Raw genomic sequence first — 25963 nt, 5'->3', positions numbered from 1 at the left:
GAATGACTCAAAATGCTGAATTTTTGAAACATGACTAGGTGAGGGATCAAATATAGTTTTTGTGAACCTGAGGACCAAATATGAAATTGAAGAAAACTTGAGGGGTGAAAATCTAAATAAATAAAATCGTGAAGGAGATGTTTATGTAATTTACAGTCTTACAAATTTTTTTGTAAATATATTCAATATGAATGAATGAAGGAGGAATATGTATCCTTGATTTCGTTAATTAATTAGTGTAAATAAATGTTTAAAATTCGAGCCAAAAAACAATTTTACTTCGAAATCTTCGTGGAGGTCGGTCACAATGAAAAATGCATATTTAGATTCGAACACAACAATTAAATTAATTCTTCGATAACTACAATAAAATGTATGAAATCCCATAAATTATTCGATAGTTTCTTTTAAAAAAATAAATAAAATTACATCCCAATGATACACGAAGTATTGTTCATTTGGAAAATAGTTTAGCCGAGGAAGTGAAAGCATTAATGGAAAACATGGGACAAAAAGTAAGCCTGTGATTAAAAGAATTATTCACCGAAAAGTCCATTTTACCCCTATTTCCGACAGCGGCCGTCGTTGTTAAGCGGGTAACAACCGGTGGCCGGTCGGTCATTTTCTTCACCTCTCGCATTCTCCTTTCATGTGACAATAAACGTGCAAACCTGTCCAATTAAAAAAAAAAAAAAATTACCAATCCTCATTAGAAGAGTTGGTACCTAGCCTTTACCAGTAGGGTAAAGGTCTAGGGTTCGAGTCCCCCCTCCCCTACTTCCCCTTGTAATGGACTTGAATTTACTAAAAAATAAAATAAAATAATAATAATAATAATAATAATAATAATAATAATAATAATAATAATAATAATAATAATAATAATAATAATAATAATAATAATAATAATAATAATAATAATAATAATAATAATAATAATAATAATAATAATAATAATAATAATAATAATAATAATAATAATAAATTAAGGGTAAATTACGGTCACCCTCTGAGGTATGGTTAAATTACAAAAACCCCTCTTGTTTGAGTAATTACGACCACCACCCTCAACTATGAGTCTTCTTACACGTCCACCTTTATGGTGTCAACATAATTTTCTAGATTCCCTGTATAATGTTCTCTAGTTTGTGAAGCTTGAAGGGGGTAAAACGGGTAAAAATTGAAGAACATGCCACATAATCTAGAAGATTCCACTAAATTTGACACCGTTAGATTGACATGTAAGAAGATTCATAGTTAAGGGCTGGTTGTGAATACCCAAACATAGTGAGTTTTTTGTAATTTGACCAGGGCCGGTCCGGCGTACTCGGGGTCCCGGGGCGAGAATATAATTGTTCGGTAGTTCGGGTGCGATGTTCGAATTTTTTTTTCTACATCTTAAGCTTAATTAAATTATTTATTAACATAAACATCATAAATAGAAGTTTGAAAATATTAATATCTAAATAAAACACTTCTCTGTGAAGTAAATGTTAGAATAAAAAAAATGTTAAATTTTGAATTAGTTTTTAAAATAAATTTATAAAAAAAATAAAAAAGTAGAAATCTTTTTATTAAAAAAATTGAAAAATAATTTTTTTTAAACAATAAAACAATTTTTGCACATAAAAATAAATATAATATATATTAAAAAATTGAAAATTTGGGCCCCAATGAAATTGGACGGGCAGGGGCGACCTCAGAACCGGCCATGAATTTGACCATACCTTAAGGGTGGCCGTAATTTATCCAAAAATAAAACAATAGTAATAATAATACCTTTTGATAGCAGCCTGATTTGTGCCACCATCTTTGATCGGTTCGGTTTGACCGGTTTCCAAATTAACCCTGGAAACCGGGTTATTAAGCAACCGTTGACCAATTGCGACTAGTCTCTCCAAGTTGTCTTGTGTGGCAACATCTACCGTATTTTCAATACCACTTAATGTATCATCCTATAAATTTGTCAACCCAAAAAAAAAAATTTAATAAATTAACTATATTTGCAATTGATTAATTAAAGAATTAAAAAAAAAAAAAAAAAATCCTACCTGGATTCGAAGGTAGTTATGCTCGGAGTAAAAAGCTTGGAACAGCAAAGAGGAGTGAAAGTCAACCATATCAGCACTAGATTGACTAAAAATCTCAAGCAAAGGTGTGGTCCCACCATGTAACAGCCAATCCATAATTCCCCATTTTGATGCAATTTTCGCATTATATTTTTCGTCGACTCTCGCTGCACCCGTCCCGATTGATATCGTTAGAAGTTGCGGATAGTCCACCGGCGCCATCCGGAAGTAGTCCGTGTTGCTCTCGAACATCTTTTTCGTCACCTCCGTTATCGCTATCAATGTCTACAATATGAATATATATACGCAATTAATTTCAAATAATTTTTTTTTTTTTGAAAATGGGTAAATTAAATTAATATATGTTATATGTGTACCGGATTATTTGCAGCGACACCACCGTCGATGAGATTGTACTCTTTTTCAAGACAGTTTAGATCGTCTTTTACGATGAATTCGTGACCGGGGAGAAAAGTGGGAGCTGCTGAAGTACTTATGCATATGTCTGAAAATTTAGCATCTAACAAAGGGGATCTTTTTGCCTGCACAAATTAAAATTAAATCAGTAATTAATTAACTTTCTTGAATTTTTGTTGGTTTACAACGACGTGCTGGTACCGTAACACTCATATAATAATGAAGAGAATAAATTACATATAAATTATTAAATAATACCCTTGACATAAGAGAATAAATATAATAATAAATCTGAAAGCAATTTAATTTATAATATAAATTGTTTCAATTGGGGTAGGTGTAACTTAGAAAGAGACTGGATGTTGTCGTAATTACATATAGGACAAATTTCAAACGTAACATTTCAAAATTTATCCCAACAAAAAATAATAATAAATCCGTTTATTTTGAATAATCTCTCCACCAATAATTATTTTCCCCTAATATGTGTTGTTTAGCACATAAGCGGAGCCATGATTTTAAGTCTAGAAGAGCCGAATTCAATATAAAAAAATATTATGGGAGGAGGTCGATAATGATTTTACAAACCATTTTCTTTTTATAATATTTATATAAAATAATAGAGATTTTAGAGTTCGGTGGTCTTAATTTTCTTAACCAATTTCGCCAATTATCATTAATGAATGAGATTAAATTCTGAGCGAATCAGCAGATATTTTGTATAAATCGGATTCCACTAATTGTTAACATGTGGTATTCTTAAGTCTTAACTCTTAATAAATCACGTTGATTATAATTAGGGTTAGAGGGGTTATGGGTTCTGCTGGTTTTTTTTTTTTTTCCTTTTTTTTTTCAATCATTAGAATTCTAATTATATTTTTATTTAAACTATCCCCGTGTTAATTATTCTATGGCATTCGATTTTCCTATTAAAACAGACCATCCGATCTAAATTTGCACCCTTAATAAATATTTATGTAGAGATCGAGGAAATAACACAATTTCCATAAGTGAGGGACTACATTGTATTATTTTTCCCCCACAAATTAAAGGAACTAATTTCAGTGGGGCAAATCTAAAAGCTGGAAAATAAAAAAAAATAATTAAATAAAAAAAAATACCTCATAAGTGGAGAAAATAACAGGCTGCAAACGCTTGATATCAAAAGCTGGAATAATAACATTAGTTATAGCTTGGCTCAACTTTATACCCTTCAATTTCTCTTCCAATATCCTACGCAAATGCTTCCCATCATATAATGGTCCAAGCAAAGATCTCATTGTTTTCTCAAATGGCAAATACCTCCTGCGAAATTCAATCATTCACTCACTCGTCGAATAAAACAATCGAAAAAATCCGAAGAAAAAAAAATCGAAAAAAAAATAATATATAGATCGTACCGCTTTTGCGGGAAAATCTTGGGGCAATTTTCTAAGTAGAAAGGCGTGATATCCTTCGCGGCGTAAAGGGGTCGGTTGTTTTCGTCCGGGGATGTGATCATGGCTGTCACGAGCCCCCCGGTGCTCGTCCCAGCGATCACATCGAAATAGTCCGCGAGTCTTACGTGATCTCCGTCTAGCTCCTATATATATATATATATTATACAAATTTTAATTTGCATGATATGTATATATAAATATTTTATATAAATTGGTACGAGATTAGATTTGATTGTGAGGTTGATTACCTGAAGTTGCGATTCGAGGAAATCGAGGATGACGGCGGGGAGAATACCTTTGATCCCGCCGCCGTCGATGCTGAGTACCGTGATGTAGCCGTGGTAATCGGGGAGCGGGGGTTGATCGCTTTCGCGAGTACTCGATACAATGTTGTTGTTCTCCTCCTCCATTCTTGATTTTTTTTGAGAGAGAAGTGCTTGATCTAACAAGTTGGAATAGTTTGTGTATTTATGACCAAGTACATATATTTTATATATATTAGATTGAGCCCCCCCAAGAAAGACTGTGAAAAGAGAAATTGAATATTGTATGGAGATAGGTGCTGCAGCAGAATGGATAATTTTTATTTTTAAGCCACATGGTGAACCTGATGTTCTGATTTTTTTATTGATTTTTTTTTAATTATTATTGATTTCGTACCTAACATAAGGTTGGATTGTTTTGATTGAAAATAAAAGAAAGAAGTTGACTAGGAAATTTAACTCGAACTTCGTGGTACTTGATCTAATTAATCTTTATTTTTATATTAATTAGTACTATAATTAGTGTTTTGTGCCATTCGATTGGTGAGTGGTCACGTTGATTAAATAAAATGATGTAAATAATTGGGTTTGTGTATCATTAAAATTGTTGGGTGTTATTCTTGTTTGGTGGAGCTAACTGCGCCCAGTAAAATACATCGGATGATTATTAATCGTTGATCTGCATATAATTATATGCACTCATGTGTATGTGTGTTTAGTGAAAAGTTATTTCACCACATTAATGATTAAAATTATTAAATGTATTTCATCGGGTGTAGCATCTCACATTACAGAGGGTGTTACGCCAAGGTTTGACTTATCTATAGAAAAATTAAAACTCAGGTATTGGAGCAATCTTTGTAAAACAAAAAAAAAATTCAAGGAATTATTTGTGATTTTAAAAATGATTTTTCTTTTTTAAATAATAATTAGACCGGGCATTCAGAATAACATTTATGATTTATAATGACAAGTAACAAGAGATTGATTAAGGATGGGAATAAGGTTAGGTTTTTAAATTAAAAATTGGATTTGATTATTGCATCGGAATAAGTATTTTAATTAGCAAATAATGTAGTTGGTTTGAACAAAATGATTAATTGGACAGTTATGTATAGCTTAATTAGACCAACCTTTGACTAATATTATTTAATTTATTGGATTGGCTGATCCAGAAAGTACTTAGGAAATTGCATTTAAAACCACTTGGTCCTTGTCGTTTCGAAGAACGTACAACTGGTGAAATATGTATCATGTAAATTTATATCATTGATCTGTACATAATAAGACACACATTTATTTATATATATATATATATATAGATTTACGATTTAAAATCATATAATATAGATCAGTTGTGAATTTGTGATTATTGATTACACACTTAATGAAAAATATTTGACGAAAAATTAGTTACTTTTATCCAAAATAACAAAATTGCAAAATCGCAACAATGCGTAAATCCACATATTGATAATAAATACATAAGAATTAATCAAGTGAGGAAAAATAAAATTATTTAATCAACTAAGGGGCCAAGAAATTTATTAAACATGACTTAGTTTTGACAATTGCAAGTAAAAATGTAATAACATATAATTTCCTCCATTCAAACAAGAAACAATTTTTTTTTCCTTTGATTCTTATCTACATATAATAAATGCGACTTTAACGAATTGCCTTATCCCTAATTTAATTCAAATATTCTTTTCACGACTATATATATATGTAATAAGAGATTTATCAAAGTGTTCATATATATAGATATACTCATATGTATGTATATTTAGAGATGAAATACTCTAAGTTTTTCACCATGACTACTGCTGTCGTTTTCCTGCTAATGCTTCTCCTTACCACTGGTCTTTTTTTTCATTTCCATCATCTTAATTACGTATTCACTAATCTGTAATCGAAAAATTACAGTTTTTATCCCTCAAGTTTGCACCAATTTCGCATTTGATCCCCTATATTCACAAAAAAAATACATTTGGGCCCTCATGTTTCAATAATTTAACGTTTTTGATCATTTCAGTCAATTTACCGTAGTCTGTCAGTTAAGTCATTGATGGGCATATGCTCCATTCCGTTAGTTTTAACAGAAAATTGACGGAAATGACTAAACGCGTTGAATTTTTGAAACATGAGGAACCAAATGTATTTTTTTGTTAAAATGAGAGACCAAATATGAAATTGATACTGACGTGAGGCACGTAAACAGTACTTCTCCCGTCAATTATTTTTATTTTACTTCGATTGGATTTTTCGCCAATATATATTATTAAAAGAAGCAAACAAAACTATTCATGATATATATTAGACCTACATTTACAAAAACAAATTGCAAGTATCCCTTTGATATTTTGTTTCTATTTTGCATACACACATTTATTGAGGGGTTACATGTAAAATAATGATAAATGCCAATAGAACATTTCGAATTTAATATAAATATATCTATATATATAATTTTGCAAATTTGCTGATTTTTTTTGAATTTGGATCAAATCATGAGAAGAAAAGAGCATTATTTTATTTGCATAATATATATATATATTATTAGGAAAAAAAATGTGAATATTATAATCCAATATAATTAAATTAACATTTGTTGGTGCAATAATAATGTGGGTGCAGAAACAAGAGCTGACGTGGCGGAGGGAAACAACGTGTGCAAGTACAAGAGCAAGAAGTACTGGGGGCTGTGCTTCAATGATATAAGGTGCAACGATGTTTGCAAGGGCGAGGGATTTGAAGGCGGTGATTGCGAGGGTTTCCGCCGTCGATGCTATTGCTACAATCACTGCCGTTCATCTAATGCCTCTTGATCGATAATTATGAAGGCTAATATAGTAAATTAATATTATTCAGATGCAATATATTTTTAGTTATCAAACAAACTTAAACATTCAGCATTCAACATTCAGACACTGATCTTAACCGTTCAGCTATATATTTAGCATTCAGTGTTCAGTGTTTAATTCTGTCAAACATAGCCTCAGTATCTATAGGGATGGATTTATTATTATTTTATTTTAATATTAGGGGCAATGATTTATCTGCATCAAATTTTAAATTTTTTTGTTTTTAAATTTTTGGTAAACTAAAATTAGATTGTACAAGCTAACTAAAGTTGAGGAAGACTTTGACTACAAACTTAGGGCCCAATTAACAAGGTCAATAGATTAATCGGGCCGGATTATTGGGCTTCCAATTTTTTTGCCTCCGAAATTTCATTTAATTTTGTACGGCCTAATTCAGGCAATAATTGTGATTTTATTCATTTTGTGGGGCACTTATTTATCATATTCTGATTCCAAATTAATATTCCTTCTCTAATAAATGCACTCGTATGATGCATGATAAATACATACAGTAGAACCTCGATAAATTAATAATCTCGCTTAAATAATAAATTTTCTCGGTCCCGACTCGGGGACAACGTGCTAAATTAATAATTCGCTAAATTTATAAGATAATACACATTCGAAAATTTTAAGAAGCCCCATATAATATATAAATTAATAATGCATAAAAATAATTCTTAAATTACATGGTTTAGTACATAGTTTATAGATCTATGGAAGCTTAATACAATATAATTTAATTGTCGCTTGTTTCTTGTTGAAGTTCACATTAGCATCAATCTCGTCCCTCGGTTTTCTTAACATGGTTAGAACTTTCGGTATAGTTTTCTCATAACTCAACATAAAATCGTTCTATACCATTGCTGCTTTAAGAGCTTCCGTCATGAAACGTGCTCTATAGTGCATTGAACTAATGGTACAATGAAAAATATACACGTAATTTTTTTTTTAAATGCATTAATTGAAAATAATAATAAAAGTAATTTCATAAATTAATAAGTTATTAATTAATGTATAAATTAATAATTATTAATTTATCGATAAGTTAATATTTCGCTAAATTAATGAAATTTCGATGGTCCTAACTGTATTAATTTATAGAGGTTTAACTGTATTTATAATTTTTGTTTGAGAGAAATATACATATATTTTAAATGGAAAATTGCACCTTGCCCCCTAAAAATACTAAAAATATCAGTTGTGCACTTTTCTCTTACAAATTATATATTTCGATGTGATTTGCCCCAAATCTGTATTTTTGAGTTAATTCTTTCAGAGTTAAGGATATACATGTCATTTTAATTTTCCAAATAAAACAAAGCAACATATGTAAACCACGTGCATAAAGAAAAACTTCCACGTGTAAAACCATCCTCGTTCATAGTTAAAGGCATCGCACGTGTGTCAAATGCATGTTAAATAGATACACGTGTAAGGACACTTGTCCTTGTGCTACAAAGCACAATCAACATGTTTATGATAATGACGCAAGTGCGGTGCTGTTCGATTTTGATAATTTTAATTAAAATAGTTTATAGTCAAGGCTATAGTTAAGATATTTAGTTTAGTAAATAATGAAAAAAAATATATAAAAAATCTTATTTGGGAATTTACTTTTTAAAATTGCTTTTCAACTCTTTAAAAAAATTAAAATTAAAAATAAATTCTTTTTTTCTTTTCCAAAAGTGTGAAGACAAACGATAGTAGCAATAAATCCAAAGTGAACAAAGTATTCCTTATTCTTATCTTCTCGATCTTGCATATGTAAGAATTTTGGAAAATTTCACTTTCTTTTCTATTTTTTCTATTTCTTTTTCTTACTTAAATAATATTTTGTTTTAAACTTTTTTCCTTTATTTCATATATTTATTTATCATTTGATATTCCAATAATGTGATCTTTGGGAATAACTTTTCACTAAGCACATATACACACACGAGTGTGAGTTGTTTATATACAAATCAACAGCTAATAATCAGTCAACTAATGTATTTAAAAGTGATGTACCGAAATAAATTTAGACTAAATACATGCACATACATACGAATGTGTGTTATTATATATAAATTTAATAATCACCCGATGTATTTCACCGAGTGTAACATCGATTAAACCTATATAAGACCCCCTCGAGACTATTGAGTGTATAAATATAGCTCATTCTATATTAAATCTCGTCAATAAGAAAAAATCTCAAAGCTAATTAATTAATTTTCACCATGGCTAGTGCAAGAATTGCTGCTTTCCTGCTGCTCCTGCTTCTCTTCATTTCTGGTTTTTCTCCTTGCCCTAACTCAAATATTTAAATTTATTAAATATAAATATTCAGAATTGGGGTTTTATTGTATATATATATATATATATATATATATATATATATATATATATATATAAGATAATGAATAATTAATTGGATGCAGAAACTGCATGGGCGGTGAAGGAGGTGGGAACTGTAGAGGATGAAAAGAAAGTGTGCAAGTACAAGAGCAAGAAATTCTGGGGAGTTTGTCTGAGTGATATCCGGTGTACTGATGTGTGCAAGCGCGAGGGTTTCCAAGGCGGCGATTGTCAGGGGATTCGCCGGAGATGCTTGTGCTACAACCGCTGCTGATCGGCCGCCGGCATCATCATGTGTGATATATATGTATGTATATTATGTATGTATATGTATCTACATGTAAATAATTATATATATGCTCTAGGCTCTAGCTAGCATATATATATATATATATATATATATATATATATATATATATATATATATATATATATATATATATCTTTGTAATGGTGCATGCTTAATTATATTATTTCTCTGGGAACGTCCCGTATGTTCGTCTTTCTAGAGATTTAGTCCTATAAGTTGTCTTATTTAAATTTACATACAATAATTATGCAAAAATAGTATTTTTAGTCCTATTTCATTCGAAATTATTGCACCAAAAACAGATACATATATTCACCCCATACCTGTGGTTGGAGGTTCCCTCGAAAATCGAAATTACAAAAAAAAGAAAATAAAAAAAATAATCCTTTGTAAGTATATTTTCATAATATCTATATATAAGAGCCCCTCAAATATAGTATAGCCAAAGCATACAAGCATTGTCACTCAATTATCTTTCTTCCCAAAGCCTTTTCACCATGACTGCAACCAGAGCTGCTGCTAATTTCCTCCTAATGCTTCTCGTCATCACTGGTTCAACCCCTCTCATATTGGGTTTTATTTATTCTAGTGTAATTAATAATTACGGCCAAATTACGAAAAACTCCCTCCTGTTCGGGTAATTACAATCATCCATCAACTATGAATCTTCTTACACGTCCACCCTTACGGTATGGTGTCAAATTTAGTGGAATATTCTCAAGTTTATACTCGTTTTGTCGCATTCGAGCGCCAATCTTTGAAGCAAAACGAGTGTTTTTTGGCTTGTATATATCAGATTTTGGAGCATTAAAAACTGCATTTTTTTTCACAAAACGAGTACAAACTAGAAAATGTACCTCGGAATATATAGAAGATTATGTTGAATTTGACACCATAACGTGTAATAAGATTCATAGTTGAGGGTAATTGTAATTACCCAAACATAAGAGATCTTTTTACTAATTTAACCTTACCTCAGGGGTTGGTTGGTTGTAATTTATCCTTTATCTTATTTAATTTGGCTATGATGATTAATTAATAAAATTAAATATGGTGTGACATTCATTTCAATAATGTACTATTTTGATTATACAGAAATAGGAAGGGCAGTGAATAGTAATGTTGAAGATGATGAAAGCAACTACTGGTGCTTGCAAAGAAGCCATAAGTTCTTGGGGTTGTGCCGTGAAAATAGTGCGTGCGCTCGTGTGTGCCGAAGCGAGGGCTACCACCATGGCGGCGATTGCCAAGGGACCAAATTTACTTGCTATTGCTACGCACCTTGTCACTCATTGCATATATATAAATACATGTATGTATACTATAGGCAAATAATTACATATATGAATGCATCTATAGGCAAATAATGACATACATATATGTAATATGTTGGAGGATTAATAATATCTCTAGCAAATATATGTAATGGCATGTTGTGTTTCTTGATGGAAGCTTTACTACATTCTTGTTTGTTTTATATATATATATATATATATATATATATATATATATATATATATATATATATATATATATATATATATATATATATGTGGTTAGATTCTTGTTTTTTTAATTTTATGAATCAACAACTACGAATTCTTGAAAATTTGGAATAAAAGAAAAAACGTGTCCCGAAATTTGAAATATTTGAAAAAAATAAAATTGGATCCGAAATTGAATTTCATGTATATTGCAGTTTCGATAAAAAAAAATTTTGGGGGGGGGGGGGGGGGTGGGGGGGGGGGGAATGGACTAAATTATACGAATTTAGACTAATAAATATTCGTTCCAAAATTAAAAGTAAAAAATCGGATTAGAATTCACATAATTTGGAAATTTTCGTTTAAATTTATTCATCTAACAAAAAAAATGAAAAATTTACTTAGAAACTCAGAAATCTGATGACCGACCCTCAGAATGAGTACTTTAAATTAAGGGGCGAAAAAACGAAGGCTATAAATGTTATTGTCGATATTAATGTTTTGCAACTGAAACAAACCTTAATTAGATGAAAGTATTTCAATAAATAAAAATTTCTATCGATTTAACCAAGTGAAGATTAGTAAATTGACATGTTTATATTTTATATAATAGAAGGTGCAAAACGATATAATTCAAAACTTAGGGGTCGAGATAGTAATTACAATTGGCAAAACATCCCAAACAACTTATTTCTTCTTATTATGTACTGAAATTCAAGTTTAATGTTTATAGCCATGATTAATTCAAACGGCATCGTTTTTCCAATTATATATACCAATATAAACAAGTAATTGTTACATATTCTAATTACTCAAAATAATTAAGTTTTAATCATTTTCAAGATGAAGAATTCATACAATTCTATTATGATTGGTGTTTTCTTGTTGATGCTTGTTCTCATCGCTGGTACTTTCTCAACTTTTTTTTTAAATAATATTATTTATTTTTTTTATATATAATTTTGCGAGTGTTTTTGTGCGTGCAGGAACGTGCGAGGGGCAATTAGAGGGAAAATGGGGGAGGAAAAAGTGTCACTACAAAAGTGAAAAGCATTTTGGAATTTGCATAAGCAGTACAAAATGTAGCACTATTTGCAGAATTGAAGGTTTTGAAGGTGGAAAATGCCATGGCTTCCGTCGAAGATGTTACTGCTACAAACATTGCTAATTTTATTTTATTTATTAATGAATTAAATTGTTGAGAGAATATATATAATATTTGAGCATGGGATATTTGAATTTTTATATCGAATAATAAGCTTATTTATAATATACATATATCGAATAATAAGCTTAGATGTACTTCATTTTTGGGTTATAATAAAGTGATTTAATGTATGGATTGTTATATACAACGAATTTTAATTAGTGTAATTGCTTGTTTCATCTCAAGAATGGGCGGCAGCCTCGATGCTACACCCGGTGTTTATCACCGGATCGCTATCCTGCCGACATGTGGCATTATTTAAGTTTTAATTGTTTTTATATTTAAATCATAAATTTCTCTCTCTTCATATATCACAACTTCAATTTGTCTCGCTTCAATCATATATAGCTTATTTCTCTCTTTAAAAAAATATGGGTAAATTACAACCACCCCTGATGTATGGTCAAATTATGAAAATACCTCTCTTGTTTGGATAATTATATTTATTTCCTCAACTAGGAATTTTCTTTCACATTCACCCTTATGGGGTCAAAATTAACATAATCATCTAAATTCCGTGGAATGTGCTCTAGTTTGTAAAAATACAGTTTCTGATGCACCACAATCATATATATACAAGCAAAAAAAAACAGCTTATGATCATCTTGCTTCAAAATGTGGAGCTCGAATGAAATAAAACGGGTACAAAAGTGATAATATTCCATATAATAAAGAAGATTCCACTAAATTTAAAACCACAAGGGTGAACGTGTAAGAAAATTTATAGTTAAGGAGTTGTTATAATTATACAAACATAAGGAGGGTTTTTGCTATTTTACCATACCTCACTGGTTGTTGTAATTTACCCAAAAAGAATTGATTTCTTTTTCTCCGGTCCATTATAAAATCTTATTTCCTAAATAAATAAGAACATGCCTAATATTCTCTCATTAAATCGACCTGTGTTAGTCGTGGGAGCCGAATGAATTGGACCGAAAAACATAAAAAAATGATCTACTCCCATCATATTGATGCTGCTCCAAAATGTTGGGTCAGCCCAATGGAAATGTTGGGTCAACCCAATGGTCTTGAAGCCCACAGGTCTCCTAAGTCCGGGAATCTTCAAGCCCAATATCGGGAATGCCGAGAGTCCAAGTCCGGGAATCTTCAAGCCCAATATCAGGAATGCCGAGAGTCCTTGTCACGCGTTCGGGTCAGCCCAATGGAAATGTTGGGTCAGCCCAATGGTCTTGAAGCCCACAGGTCTCCTAAGTCCGGGAATCTTCAAGCCCAATATCGGGAATGCCGAGAGTCCAAGTCCGGGAATCTTCAAGCCCAATATCGGGAATGCCGAGAGTCCTTGTCACGCGTCCGAGGTAGTCGAAGGGATCGCTCCACTCGTTAACCTACAAACAGTTGAAAACACTAGGTGACACGCCGGGGGTGGCCCGGCGATTGTCCTCCGACGCTCAAGTCAGAAAACTATCACAATATAAGCAAATAATATTAATTAATTGTCTAAATAGTGCTTACCCTGTTATGTGATTGATAACACATATTTATAGGTGGAGTTTGGTAAAGTTTTCTTGTAGAAAACCAATGTGGGACAAAAAACATTATATTTCTTCTCATAAGCTTCTTATGAAGTTCATAATTAAGGGTCTTTGTGTTGGACTTTTCCTTTGAATGAGCCTTTTGAGCTTTTTGGGTTAAAGCTCAATTAGGCACATCACATATAAAATTTAAAAATATAATTTTTCCTCTTTATCATTTAATATTTTATATATAAAATTATGTATTTTTATTCACATAAATTGTTTTCAACGCAAATTACTAAATCGTGATAGAATTCAAAATTTCTATTAGTTTATATACAATTTCAATTCGACGTTTTCTTTTAAAAAAAAAAAATTGGAAAAAAATGTATTGGAAATGATATCTATCCACGAACTAGCAGATTTTAAAGTTAGAATCGGCGTAATTCAAAATTTTATTTCCAATTTCCAACACACCGATGATCGCTATTTTTCATAGGTGATCTTTTTGAATTTATTCGTATAAAGTATCTGACAAATAAATTTTGAATTTAATATTTTAATATTAAATTTGAATCTTCAAAAAATAAAATGTGACGTTTATACTTATTTTGATTTGTAATGACACCGACCAACTAAAAATACTCAACATGTAATTCAGCTATGCTGAGAGTACTTAATTTTGATCATGTTCATAAGCTTCCATTTTTATTCGGGTAAATAGCATTTACATCCCATGTAGTTTGAATTTTGTGTATATGACCATTTTATACTTTTAATATAGTATAAGACCTCCTTGTATTTTAATATAAACACATAAACCCCTTGTACTTTCCTCTTCTGCGCGAGTATAGTTATTTACTAAATGAATTACCATTTGGGAGGGTTATAAGTTTATATTAAAAATACGGAGGGGTCATGTGCACATAGGTTCAAAATATAGAGGGTCATGTGCTGATATTGAAAGTACAAGGGAGTCATGTGCATAAAGTTCAAACCAAATTGGGTTTAAGTGCTATTTACCTTTTCTATTATGAAACCAATAACATTAAACATCGGCCAAACAAGAGATTAAGAATTAATGATGTCCTAATTAAACAAATGAGTATGTCACACATCACTAAAGACAACATATCCCAATTATCAAACCATTTATTCATACTAACTAAAATTTAATTGAGGAAAATTATTAACAAATAAAAAAATTAATGCAATTTTGTTATATAAGCAACTTAATAATGCATTTTAATCTCACTAAAACAATCAACATGAAGCCCACAATGAATTATGTTTCAAGAATTGTTGTACTCTTGATGCTTCTCCTTTTTTCCGGTTATTTCTCAATCTTTAAAATGATAATAATAACATATTTATATATGAAAAAAATTACAGTTTGTATCCCTCAAGTTTGCACCGATTTTATATTTGGTCCCTCATGTTCACAAAAAACACATTTGGTCCTTCACGTTCCAATAATTTAACAGTTTTGGTCATTTCTGTCAATTTACCGTTGCTCCGTCAAATAAGACAATGATGGAACACTCTTGATTCCGTTATTTTTAACAGAAATTTGACAGAATGGACTAAAAATGTTGAATTTTTGAAACATAGAAGACCAAATGTGTTTTCTGTGAACATAAGGGACCAAATGTGAAATCGGTGCAAACTTGAGGGATAAAAACTGTATTTTTCCCATTTATATATGATAATTTAGGGGTTTTTTTTTTTAAAAAAAAAAAATTGTAGAGTGTCAAATATCAAAATTTTATTAACACTCAAAATCTTTAGAATAATAATTTTTTTTAATAATAAACAGAAAAATGTGTTGCGAACGTCGGAGGAGTGGAAACGGCAGACGATTCGAAGTTGAAGTTGTGCAAAGATCGGAGCCAAACGAAAAGGGGACTCTGCTTCAGCAATACAAATTGCACGAAGAATTGCGTGACGGAGAAATACCTGAGAGGAGAATGCCATGGCTTTTTAATCCCGCGTTGTTATTGTTACAGGCTTTGTTCTTAATTATTTATTAATCCCCTCAATTTCGGTATATTATTATTAGCCTCCAAATAATTAAATTGAGGGAAATAATCAATAAATTACTATTCAACTATCTAATATTTCTATTGATTCGTATTTTTTTATTTATTAAATAAGCTATGAGATTGCATGTACGATTAGGAAAAAAATATTGATGTACGAGATTTAATTAAAGAATTGTTTGGGCATGTTTTTGTTGTCAATTAATTATCATTGTCCATGTATTGTTGATGCCAGATGTGTAAATCGGACGGATCGAAATAAGTTATTTTTTGTCAATTAATTAAAGATTAACTAGTTTCAATTCCGTTAAAAAGAATTGAAAAATTTTGGAATCGGAATTTCAGAAAGTGGAACGAACAATTTTATTCCAAAATAGAAAAATTTCGGATCGTAATTGGCGAAATTCGGAAATTTCTATTTTTAGGTCACCTAAAATATAAAATACACAATAATATTAGTATTTGAAGTGTAATATTCGGGGAAAAAATCAGAATTTGCGGAACTTAACATCGGATCTGAAATCGGAATCTCATATATATTCCACGATCCAAATAATTTCGGAAATTCGGAACTCATAATATTCGGATTGAAAAGTATTGTTCCAAAATCAGAAAATTTCGAATTAGAATCGATAGAAATCGAGAATTTCGTTCCAATTTCCACACAGGATGTTGCCAGTTAATGATTATCTATATTATTATTTTCTTTTATGCTAATTAGTAATTGTCAGAACTAATTAGCAAATATAAAATATGCATAAGACTTGAATTATATATTTTTAGCAGCATTTTTTTTTGGACAACAAGAATAGCAATATTATTAAGTCACCATGGCCAAGTTCAGAGGCAACGAGAAATCCTCAGTACAAATAAAAGAGCCTTGAGTAGCAGCGTTTGTTTGGTGTTTTTTTTTTCCTTATTTAAATTTAAAATTAAATAAATAACTCATCTAAAGGGCCAACTAAAGGCAATGGGCGAAGGCTCAACAAACCATCTCTTCGATTCTAAGTAGGGCTGGCAATCGGGTCATGTAAGCCGAGTTTGGGTCGGCTCAAGCTCACATACCATCGGGCCTCATTACTATAGGCTCAAGCTCACATGTCATCGGGCCTCATTAATATAGGCTCAAGCTCAGCTCATGTATTTTTTCGGGTTTCGGGTTTATATCGGGCCCCATTACTATATAATTGTAATGAGTAATTTTTTTTTATAAAAATAAGTGATGAACAAGATTTACCTCCATTGAAGCCAATAAAAAAAAACATTAAACGATCTTTGAAAATTATTGAAAAAACATGAAAATAAAACCGAAAGAAATAAAAAAAGATTAGTAACTCTTATTATTGAAAACATTTTATATTCTCAAATCTCGGTGATATGTTGCATTTGATTCATATTTAACTTATTGTCACCGTCACTACTTAATTCCTTTTATTTTGACTTTTTTTCTTCGCAAAATCAAATAATCTTATACAGTCATAACTTGTATGTTGAGTCATAGTATTAAAATAATAAATATACTATATATTTTTTATTATCCTAATCGGTCGGGCCTTATTCGGGTTGAGCCATAGTAGGCTCAAACTCGTCTCATAAATAAATCGGGTTCAGTAAAATGGCTCAAACTCGGCCCGGCTCACTAAAAAGTAGGCTCGACTCAAATATAATCGGGCCGAGCCATCGGGCTTCGGTTAGGCCCGGCTCAATTGCCGGTCCTAATCCTAAGTAAATTGCCCATTTATCAGAGCCGCGGGCCCACAATATTTTTTTCTCAAATTACAGTTAAACCTCTATAAATTAATACAGTTTGGACCATTAAAATATTATTAATTTAGCGAAATATTAACTTATTGATAAATTAATAATTATTAATTTATACATGAATTAATAACTTATTAATTTATGGAATTATTTTTATTATTATTTCCAGCAAATACATTTTTATTTTTTTATTTTTTGACGTGTACCATTAGTTCAATGTACTATCGAGCCCTTTTCACAAACGGAAACTCTTAAACAACAAATGATAATGGACAATTTTCCTTTAAGTTATGAGAAAATTATAGAAGAAGTTCTAACCATGTTTTGAAAAGTGAGAGATGAGATTGATGTAATGTGAACTTTCTCAAGAAATAAGCGACAATTAAATTATATTTTATGAAGACATTCATAGGTTTATAAATATGTACTGTACCACGTAATTTAAGAATTATTTTTATGCATTATTAATTTATATATTATACGGGGCTTCTTAAAAGATTCGAATGTGTGTTATCTTATAAATTTAACGAATTATTAATTTAGCACGTTGTCCTCGAGCCGGACCGAGAAAATTTATTATTTAAGCGAAGTTATTAATTTACCGGGCATTAATTTATCGAGGTTCTACTGTATAATTAATTTTTCGTAATTAAAAGGCTTAACAAAATTCAAACATATTATTACTTCCTTATTAATAATTAAAAAAAAAAAAAGAACATTAACATATATTATATGTTTTTTCACATTTTGTTGTCTAAATGGCCTAGAAAAAATCAGTTATATTACTATTTTAGTGTTGGTGCAAAAAAATATTAATCTTGCCCAAATTAAAGTTGTTACTTAAGATTTTAAAAAAAATTATAATAATTGTGTTCACTAGCATTAACAGCGACATCCCTTCAGAATTTTATTAACGCATGACATAAAATACTGGCTCCGCCAATATATTCATCTATAAACAAGAATATTAACTTGTGCAATTTTATAATCTCCTATATAATTATGAACTCAATAACATTAAATCTATGTGAAACAAAGAGATTATAAGAAATTAATGATGTCCTAAACTTTTTCTCCCATGTCAAATTACAACCAAACAATATTCCACCATTTAATTATCTAGCAAATTGCCACTAAGACCCACATATCCTAAATATTTAACCCATTAATTAATCCTAACTAAGATGTATTAGAGGAAAATTACTAGCCTAAACCATGAAGGTATTTATATTAAATTGAGTTGCTATATAAGCAACTTAACCATATATTAATCTAATCATTGTAATTATAACCTTAATTACTCTCTTATTGAACAAGAAGATGAACCCCACAATGTGTTCTGTTTCAAGAATCGTTATGCTTTTGATGCTTCTTGTAATTTCCTCAGGTTATATCTTAATTTTAATCTTCTATTACATCATATAAATATATTTTCCTCTTTGTTTTCTTTTTACCATTTATTGCAGCTAATTTATATTTGATGGTTTTACGTTGATTGGATTAATGAACAGAAATATGTGTTGTGAAAGTTGAATCGAAGGTGGAATTGTGCAAAAAAAAGAGCGAAACGAAAACGGGAGTGTGCTTCAGTAGTGCTTCGTGCACTATGAGTTGCGTAAAGGAGAAAGCTCTCAAAGGAGAATGCCACGGCTTCTTTTTCTTCCGGCGATGTTATTGTTACAAATTTTGTTCGGGCGATTCTCCTCAATAATAGGCATCAGTGGCGGAGCCAGGATTTTAAGTTTGAGGGACTGAATGCATTAAACAAATTATAGGAAGGTCGTTAATGCTATAGTTATATTTCTATATAAATTAGTAGAGATTTGAGAAATGTTGGAAATTGAAGTCATGGCCCCTTAGTCCTATGTTTGGCTCCGCCTCTGATTGATATCTTAATAAGCCTATTAATAAATTGTTCGAAATAAAAAAGTAAATTTATATTGTAAGCCCAGATATTTTGTGGGTAAAAATTAGGTATGGGATAATAAATCAAGTAAAATATTAAAACCATGTACATTTGGAAAAAAAGAAAAAGAAAAATGACCATATAAATTTGAATAATTATTGGATATGCTCATACATGATATGTTACATTGTCTATTTTATTTTTTGGAGATCTTTATTTAATTCAATGTGATTTGAGATCACATGATATTGGTAGCAAGGTATTAATTAGGCCCATATATTAAATTAAAGCTCATATCGATGATATGTATTAAATAGAATTAATTATTTTAGCGCGGTAGTTATAATTATTATATGAGTTTGTTTTATACTACACCCGTGAATTTCACCAAATTTCAAAAACTATCTATTCGTCAAAAGCATTGTATTTTTGAAAAAAAAAAAAACAAGATTCAAATTTTTCGTAAAGGCTAATTTCAAACAATTTCCATCTGAATTTCAACACGACGGGGCAATGCATGTGAGTAAACTATCAAATATCCTACATTTATAGAAAAAATAATGGGAAAAATATAATTTTCGTTCATCAAGTTTGCACCGATTTCACATTTGTTTTCTCAAGTTCACAAAAAACACATTTGGTCTCTTATGTTTCGAAAATCCAACACTTTTAGTCATTTCCGTCAATTTTTCGTAAAAACTAACGGAATCAAGCGTGTTCCTTGACTGCCTTAACTAATGGATTAACGGTAAATTGACGAAAATGACCAAAAATATTAAATTATTGAAACATAAGGGACCAAATGTGTTTTTTATGAACATGGATGACCAAATATGAATTCGATGCAAACTTAAGGAACGAAAACTGTAATTTTCCATAAGAACAAATAACCGTTCCATCTTCCATGTATTAAAGAAGTTTATTTTTTTGTTTATTTTAAATATTTTCTTGCAAAAAAAATGTAAAAGAAAAATCATGAAAAGATATATATATGTACTTAACCGAGTACAAATAGAGATTTGGCGCAGAGCATAAATCATTAAATCTCCCAGTATCGTGCTCACACGTATACAACAAATCAAAATCCTAATTTTAGTAAAATTCCCAAACCCAAAACAAACTCCCTATAAAATCTTCTAATCCGTTACCTAATCAGATTCCATTCCCCCAAAATCAAAAAAGAAAAAAAGCCAATCATCAATCGCAAAAAAAAAAAAAAAAAAATCCCCAAATTCAATTTCATCATGGGTTTCAAATCTCTCTTCAAGCGGAAGAAGAAGAGCCTAATCAATTCCTCCCAATCCACCCCCGCCGTCTCCAGATCCCCGTCGCAGAACGGCGGCCGCTGCCGCATCGAGGAGGAATTGGAGCACGTCTTCAAAAAATTCGACGTGAACGGCGACGGGAAGATCTGCGCCGCCGAGCTAGGTTCAATTATGGGCAGCCTCGGCCACCCGGCGACGGAGGAGGAGCTGCGGACCATGATTCAGGAGGTGGATTCCGACGGCGACGGCTTCATCGATCTCCGCGAATTCATCGAGCTGAACACGAACGGAATCGGCCAGGACGAGGTCATCGAGAATCTGAGAGACGCGTTCGAGGTTTTCGACATGGACAAAAACGGCTCGATTTCCGCCGAGGAGTTGCACAACGTGCTGAAGAGCCTCGGCGAGGAATGCACGTTGGCCGAGTGCAGGAAGATGATCAGCGGCGTCGATGCCGATGGCAACGGGACTATCTGCTTTGATGAGTTTAAAGTTATGATGATTAAGGGATCCAGATTTGATGACGTCGTCAAGGTAGATTAATTGCGGTTTAATTTGTCTGATTAATTTCCTTAATTACGGGATTTGCTCGAATTTTAATTGCAGGCGTAAGGCACAGAAGAAATCGGGTTTTGAGATTGAATCTGTTAACATTCTTTTCGGATCTATCTATCTACATTCATCTTTCTGATTAGCTAGATTACAAATACTGGTTTTTTTCTTCTTTTTTTTTAATTGAAAAAACAATGATGGGTTTTAATTTTATTAATATTAATTTAATTAGGATCCTTTTTGTTATATTTGTTGATTATCTTATCTCTCTCTGCACAAGTATTTTGCTGGGTGATTTTGATTATATTATGATTAAGTCTGGTTTAGAATTATGTTATTAAAATAGTGGTTATGAAAAGTGATTAATTAAAAATAATCGTGATGTATTTTAAAGTTGCAATCATTTAGGTAAAAGGAATTTAATAATTTAATCATATTTTTATGTTGGGTGCAAGTGTAACATATTGTGTTAATAAGGTTTTGACTTTTGAATACAACATTGAAGTTTAGGTGAATGTTTTGGTAAAAAACCCGGCAATATTTGGTTACGTATTGATAGAATAATTGGAGAACGAAAGTAATGATTGTTTATAATTTGAAAGTGAGATTAAATTCATTCTAACGGAAGAGTTACATCATGTCTGAATTTAACAAACATGAATTCGTTGCCGGCAGAAAAATGAATTGAGATGAAAACATATCCAAACCTTAACGAACATGAATTCGTTTCAGACGGAAAAATAAACTGAGATGAAAATATATCCAAACATTGCCTAAATGATTAACGAGTATTCGTTCAATTGTTCGATAAGCACTGGAATTTGGATTGTAAGTAAGTATTTCGGAAAAATTCCACTTTTTTTTGAAAATTAAATATCACTTAACATTCCATTCTAAATCCGACATTTTTGGAATTCAAAAATATGTTCCGATTCCGGAATTATTGGATACTTCGGAAACTTGGAAATTTTGAAAATTATATTGGGCTTGTACAATTTTCTCCATAATGAACATGTCGCCCGATTTAAAGGTTGAAACAAACTTTTTTTTATAAATCATAAACGTCTAACTTATTAACACATTTTTAATATTTTTTTAATACTTTTACATTTTACTAACATAAATATATTGGATAAATTATAATTTGGGACCCTAATTTTTTTTTCCAAAAATCTAGTAGTAAATATTAACTACAAGTAATGAGTGAACCCAATTATAGAAAAATAATGACTTGTTATTAAAAGAAAATTGCTATTGATGATGAAATGACTATTGTGCCCTTTGGGAATTTGTAATTTACGCGTTTATCAAAATTGAGGATCGGAATTACCAGTGGCGCACCGACCCGTTTCCCTAAACCCCACCGGAGTACCCGATGTCAACCAAGATGATGCTAATGGCGTCTTCGTTAACCCACGCGCGGCCAATAGCATGCGCCGCCGCGTCGGCCTTCATCAACCCGTCGCGTTTGGCGTCTCAGCCGCCGGACCTCATAAAATGGGTCCGCAGAGAAGGTGGGTTTGTGCACCACTCAATCAAGATTGCATACTTGGAGGAGGATAAACCCAACGGGTCCGGGTCCGGGTCCGGGCTCGGGCTCGGGCTTGTTGCTACTGACGATATCCCAAAAGGGTCGGACCTCATTACCCTACCCGACCACATTCCTCTCAGATTCGAATCGAAAGATGGAGAACCCTCTACTCTGACAGATTTAGCTCGACATATTCCAGGTGCTTTTCCTAATCTAATTTAATTTAATTTGAGGTTTAGTACTTTTTTTTTCATAATATTTATGTTCTGTTGTCTGAATAATCTTTAGTGGGTTTCCAATGAAGAACAATTTAAAGTTAGTTTATATATATGGTTGAATTGATCACTAATTTTAGTTTAACGAAAATTGTGAGATTTAAAGGGTTTTTAAAGATCGAGTGAACGATGCTTTGTTGTTCGATTCCGGTACGACATTGTGAAGTAGTTTTCGTAACGATGTTCTTTAAAATATTAGGCTATTGAATTTTGTATAAAGGAGTAGTAAATTGGAGCATTTGACAGAGGAATTATGGGCCATGAAATTGGGCGTAAAGCTTCTGCAAGAACGAGCGATAAAGGGTTCGTTCTGGTGGCCCTACATCGGGAATCTTCCGGAAACTTACAGCGTGCCGATTTTCTTCCCCGGTGAAGATATCAAGAATTTACAGTATGCTCCTCTTCTTCATCAGGTACATTTTTCGTCTATTGCTTACGTCTCTTGATGTAAATATCAACCCGACGAATTTTAGGACAGGCATTTTTGTCTTTTGTTTTTTTATAACTGAATTGGAACCACTTTTTTACTTCCGAAAAAGATGGAATTTTTTCGAAAATGCTAATTCTGATCCATTCGGTCTGATTTACACACGTAGATTGAAACGATGACGGAACAACTGATTTATTGTTCACTTTATTATTTATTTATTTCTTTCTTTCTTTCCCTACTAGGTAAACAAAAGATGCCGGTTTCTTCTTGAATTTGAGAAATTAGTGAAAAACGAACTCGAAACTATCAAACTGGATGACCACCCTTTTGGAGGCAAAGATATAGATGCGTCAGCGCTCGGGTGGGCCATGTCGGCAGTTTCGTCACGAGCGTTTCGCTTGCACGGCAAGAAACGTCCAGGCAGGACCCACATCGACACTCCGATGATGCTTCCGCTCATAGATATGTGCAACCACAGCTTCGCGCCGAATGCTGAAATCGTACAAGAAAACAACGAGAACGTACTCGTAAAGGTGTGTTTTCCTTGTTTCCGATTCTATGAACGCTGCGATGATTAAAGAACTTTTAGTTTATGTTTTTTGCTGCTTTGTGTTTATTTATTTACCAGGTTATTGCTGGAGCGGAGATTAAAAGAGACGATCAATTGGAGCTTAATTACGGAAGATTGAATAATGATTTTTTTCTTATGGATTATGGATTTGTTGTTCCTTCGAATCCGTATGATTGCATTGAACTCAAATATGACTCGGGTTTACTAGAAGCTGCAAGCATGGCTGCGGGGGTTTCTGCCCCCAACTTCTCGACTCCATTACCGTGGCAGCAACAAATTTTGCTCCGGTTAAATCTGCTCGGTGAAAATTCCGATCTCAAGGTATATTCTCTCTCTCTCTCTGTCAATTTTACGACCCATGTTTCATCTATCGGAGATAATATGATCCAATTGAAATTTGACAAAATCTTGATCAAACTAGTTTTGCTTTCGTGTCGGTGCAACTAATATTTGTTGTTTTAGTACTTTTTTTTTGGTTCGATTTTCCGAATTTGAAAATTGGTTTTTCGGTTGATGTAACATATTTTTGACCGGTTTAACCTACTTTTGCCATTGATCGGCAGATATAACACGTTTTTTACCGATTGAGAGGTGAAAATTTGATACAAAATTTTTGAATTCCACAGATTTCGATCCGAATATTTTCGATTTTGGAACAATATTTTTCATTCCAAATTCCGGTTCCGGTTTTTTTCGAACAAAATTAGAATTGGAATACATATGAGATTCCAATTTCTAATCCAATTTTAATTTCCGAAAATTACACATTAAATATCAATGTTGTTATGTATTTTACATATTAGGTGACTGAAATAAAAATGGAAGTTCCTAATCCCGCCGATTCCGATCCGAAAAATTCAGATTCTGGAACAAAATTTCTCAATTCCAATTGCCGATTTCTTTTTCTGATTTGTTTTGGAACGAAACCCTAATTGTAACATTTCCCAACTAATTAATTTCATGTTGTTGAAATTAGGTAAGGATTGGAGGATCGGAGTTGGTGGAGGATCGGCTATTGGCTGCACTAAGGGTACTCCTATCGAACGACAAAGAAGCAGTAGAAAATCACAATTTAGACACACTCAAATCGATAGCATCGGCCCCACCACTCGGACCATCGAACGAGGCAGCCGTTTTCCGAACCATCATCGCTCTATGCATGATAGCATTAAGCCATTTCCCGACCAAAATAACGGAAGATGAATCCGTATTGGAAAAGACGGTTTCGTCCACTGCTGAGCTGGCGGTTCGGTATAGAATACAGAAGAAGTCTCTGATTATTGATGCTATGAGGGATTTTACGAGGCGAGTGAAGTTGCTTTCTGAGAAGGAACCCGTTTCTGCCCAATAGTTATGTCGAGTTTTCGGAGATATTATATGATGTTTTTGAGTTTATTATTTGCATTTTGATGGAAATTGCATCGAATTTTTTGAATTTTGTCGATTTCAATCCGAATATTTTCCGGATTCTATATTATCAATTTACAAAAATTCTCTTCCGTTTCTATTTTATTTTATTAGAAGTGGCTGAAAATAGAAATTCTAAATTCTGATCTAATTTTGGAATAAAAATTTTCATTCCAGTTTGTGAATTTTGTTTTTGCACCTCCGAAAAAAAGTTGGTATTTTTACGAAAAATATATTTTCGATTCGATCTGTCCGATTCGCATCCTAATAACAACCGATTAAAACCCTTCATATCCTATTCAGCATCATGATATATGTACAAACTGAGGACAAAAAGGTAAAAACCTAAAACAAGAAA

At 31.8% G+C, this 25963-nt stretch overlaps 3 protein-coding genes across 4 annotated transcripts; 2 read left to right on the top strand and 1 right to left on the bottom strand.

Moving 5' to 3' along the window:
• Window positions 1-321: 321 nt before the first annotated feature.
• Window positions 322-4593, bottom strand: LOC105966196 (patatin-like protein 2). The gene is made up of 7 exons (XM_088818541.1): window positions 4174-4593; window positions 3887-4068; window positions 3608-3791; window positions 2447-2611; window positions 2052-2354; window positions 1780-1955; window positions 322-671 (listed from the first exon to the last, which is right to left on the bottom strand). Exons 1-7 carry the CDS (start codon window positions 4333-4335, stop codon window positions 455-457), a joined length of 1389 nt encoding a protein of 462 aa, XP_088674667.1. The 5' UTR covers window positions 4336-4593; the 3' UTR covers window positions 322-454.
• Window positions 4594-20595: 16002 nt separating this feature from the next.
• LOC148770428 (putative calcium-binding protein CML25) lies at window positions 20596-21637 on the top strand. 2 transcript variants are annotated; one of them, XM_088818540.1, is made up of 2 exons: window positions 20596-21373; window positions 21446-21637. In XM_088818540.1, exons 1-2 carry the CDS (start codon window positions 20819-20821, stop codon window positions 21449-21451), a joined length of 561 nt encoding a protein of 186 aa, XP_088674666.1. In that variant the 5' UTR covers window positions 20596-20818; the 3' UTR covers window positions 21452-21637. The 2 variants fall into 2 exon arrangements, with proteins under 2 accessions (XP_088674666.1, XP_088674665.1); XM_088818539.1 differs by having other exon boundaries at window positions 20680-21533.
• A 1015-nt stretch (window positions 21638-22652) lies between these two features.
• On the top strand, window positions 22653-25692 carry LOC105966137 (Rubisco methyltransferase family protein). Its single transcript, XM_012990694.2, has 5 exons — window positions 22653-23121; window positions 23444-23610; window positions 23870-24160; window positions 24256-24519; window positions 25175-25692. Exons 1-5 carry the CDS (start codon window positions 22767-22769, stop codon window positions 25547-25549), a joined length of 1452 nt encoding a protein of 483 aa, XP_012846148.2. The 5' UTR covers window positions 22653-22766; the 3' UTR covers window positions 25550-25692.
• Window positions 25693-25963: the final 271 nt, after the last annotated feature.

The sequence above is a fragment of the Erythranthe guttata genome, chromosome 5 (assembly GCF_056151865.1).
Source record: "Erythranthe guttata isolate IM_541 chromosome 5, IM_541, whole genome shotgun sequence".
Lineage (NCBI taxonomy): Eukaryota > Viridiplantae > Streptophyta > Magnoliopsida > Lamiales > Phrymaceae > Erythranthe > Erythranthe guttata.
The sequence above is the reverse complement of the archived record's forward strand: the minus strand, read 5'-3'. Positions and strand labels throughout refer to the sequence as shown.

What these genes read in the sequence shown, in the direction of transcription:
- LOC148770428 (XM_088818539.1), top strand. Translation starts at nt 20,819, where the DNA reads ATGGGTTTCAAATCTCTCTTCAAGCGGAAGAAGAAGAGCCTAATCAAT.
- LOC105966137 (XM_012990694.2), top strand. Translation starts at nt 22,767, where the DNA reads ATGTCAACCAAGATGATGCTAATGGCGTCTTCGTTAACCCACGCGCGG. An exon ending in TTTAGCTCGACATATTCCAG is followed by an intron (nt 23,122 to 23,443) that starts GTGCTTTTCCTA and finishes AGCATTTGACAG; the next exon opens with AGGAATTATGGGCCATGAAA. An exon ending in ATGCTCCTCTTCTTCATCAG is followed by an intron (nt 23,611 to 23,869) that starts GTACATTTTTCG and finishes TTTCCCTACTAG; the next exon opens with GTAAACAAAAGATGCCGGTT.
- LOC105966196 (XM_088818541.1), bottom strand. Translation starts at nt 4,335, where the DNA reads ATGGAGGAGGAGAACAACAACATTGTATCGAGTACTCGCGAAAGCGAT. An exon ending in TCCTCGAATCGCAACTTCAG is followed by an intron (nt 4,069 to 4,173) that starts GTAATCAACCTC and finishes ATATATATATAG; the next exon opens with GAGCTAGACGGAGATCACGT. An exon ending in AAGATTTTCCCGCAAAAGCG is followed by an intron (nt 3,792 to 3,886) that starts GTACGATCTATA and finishes TGAATTTCGCAG; the next exon opens with GAGGTATTTGCCATTTGAGA.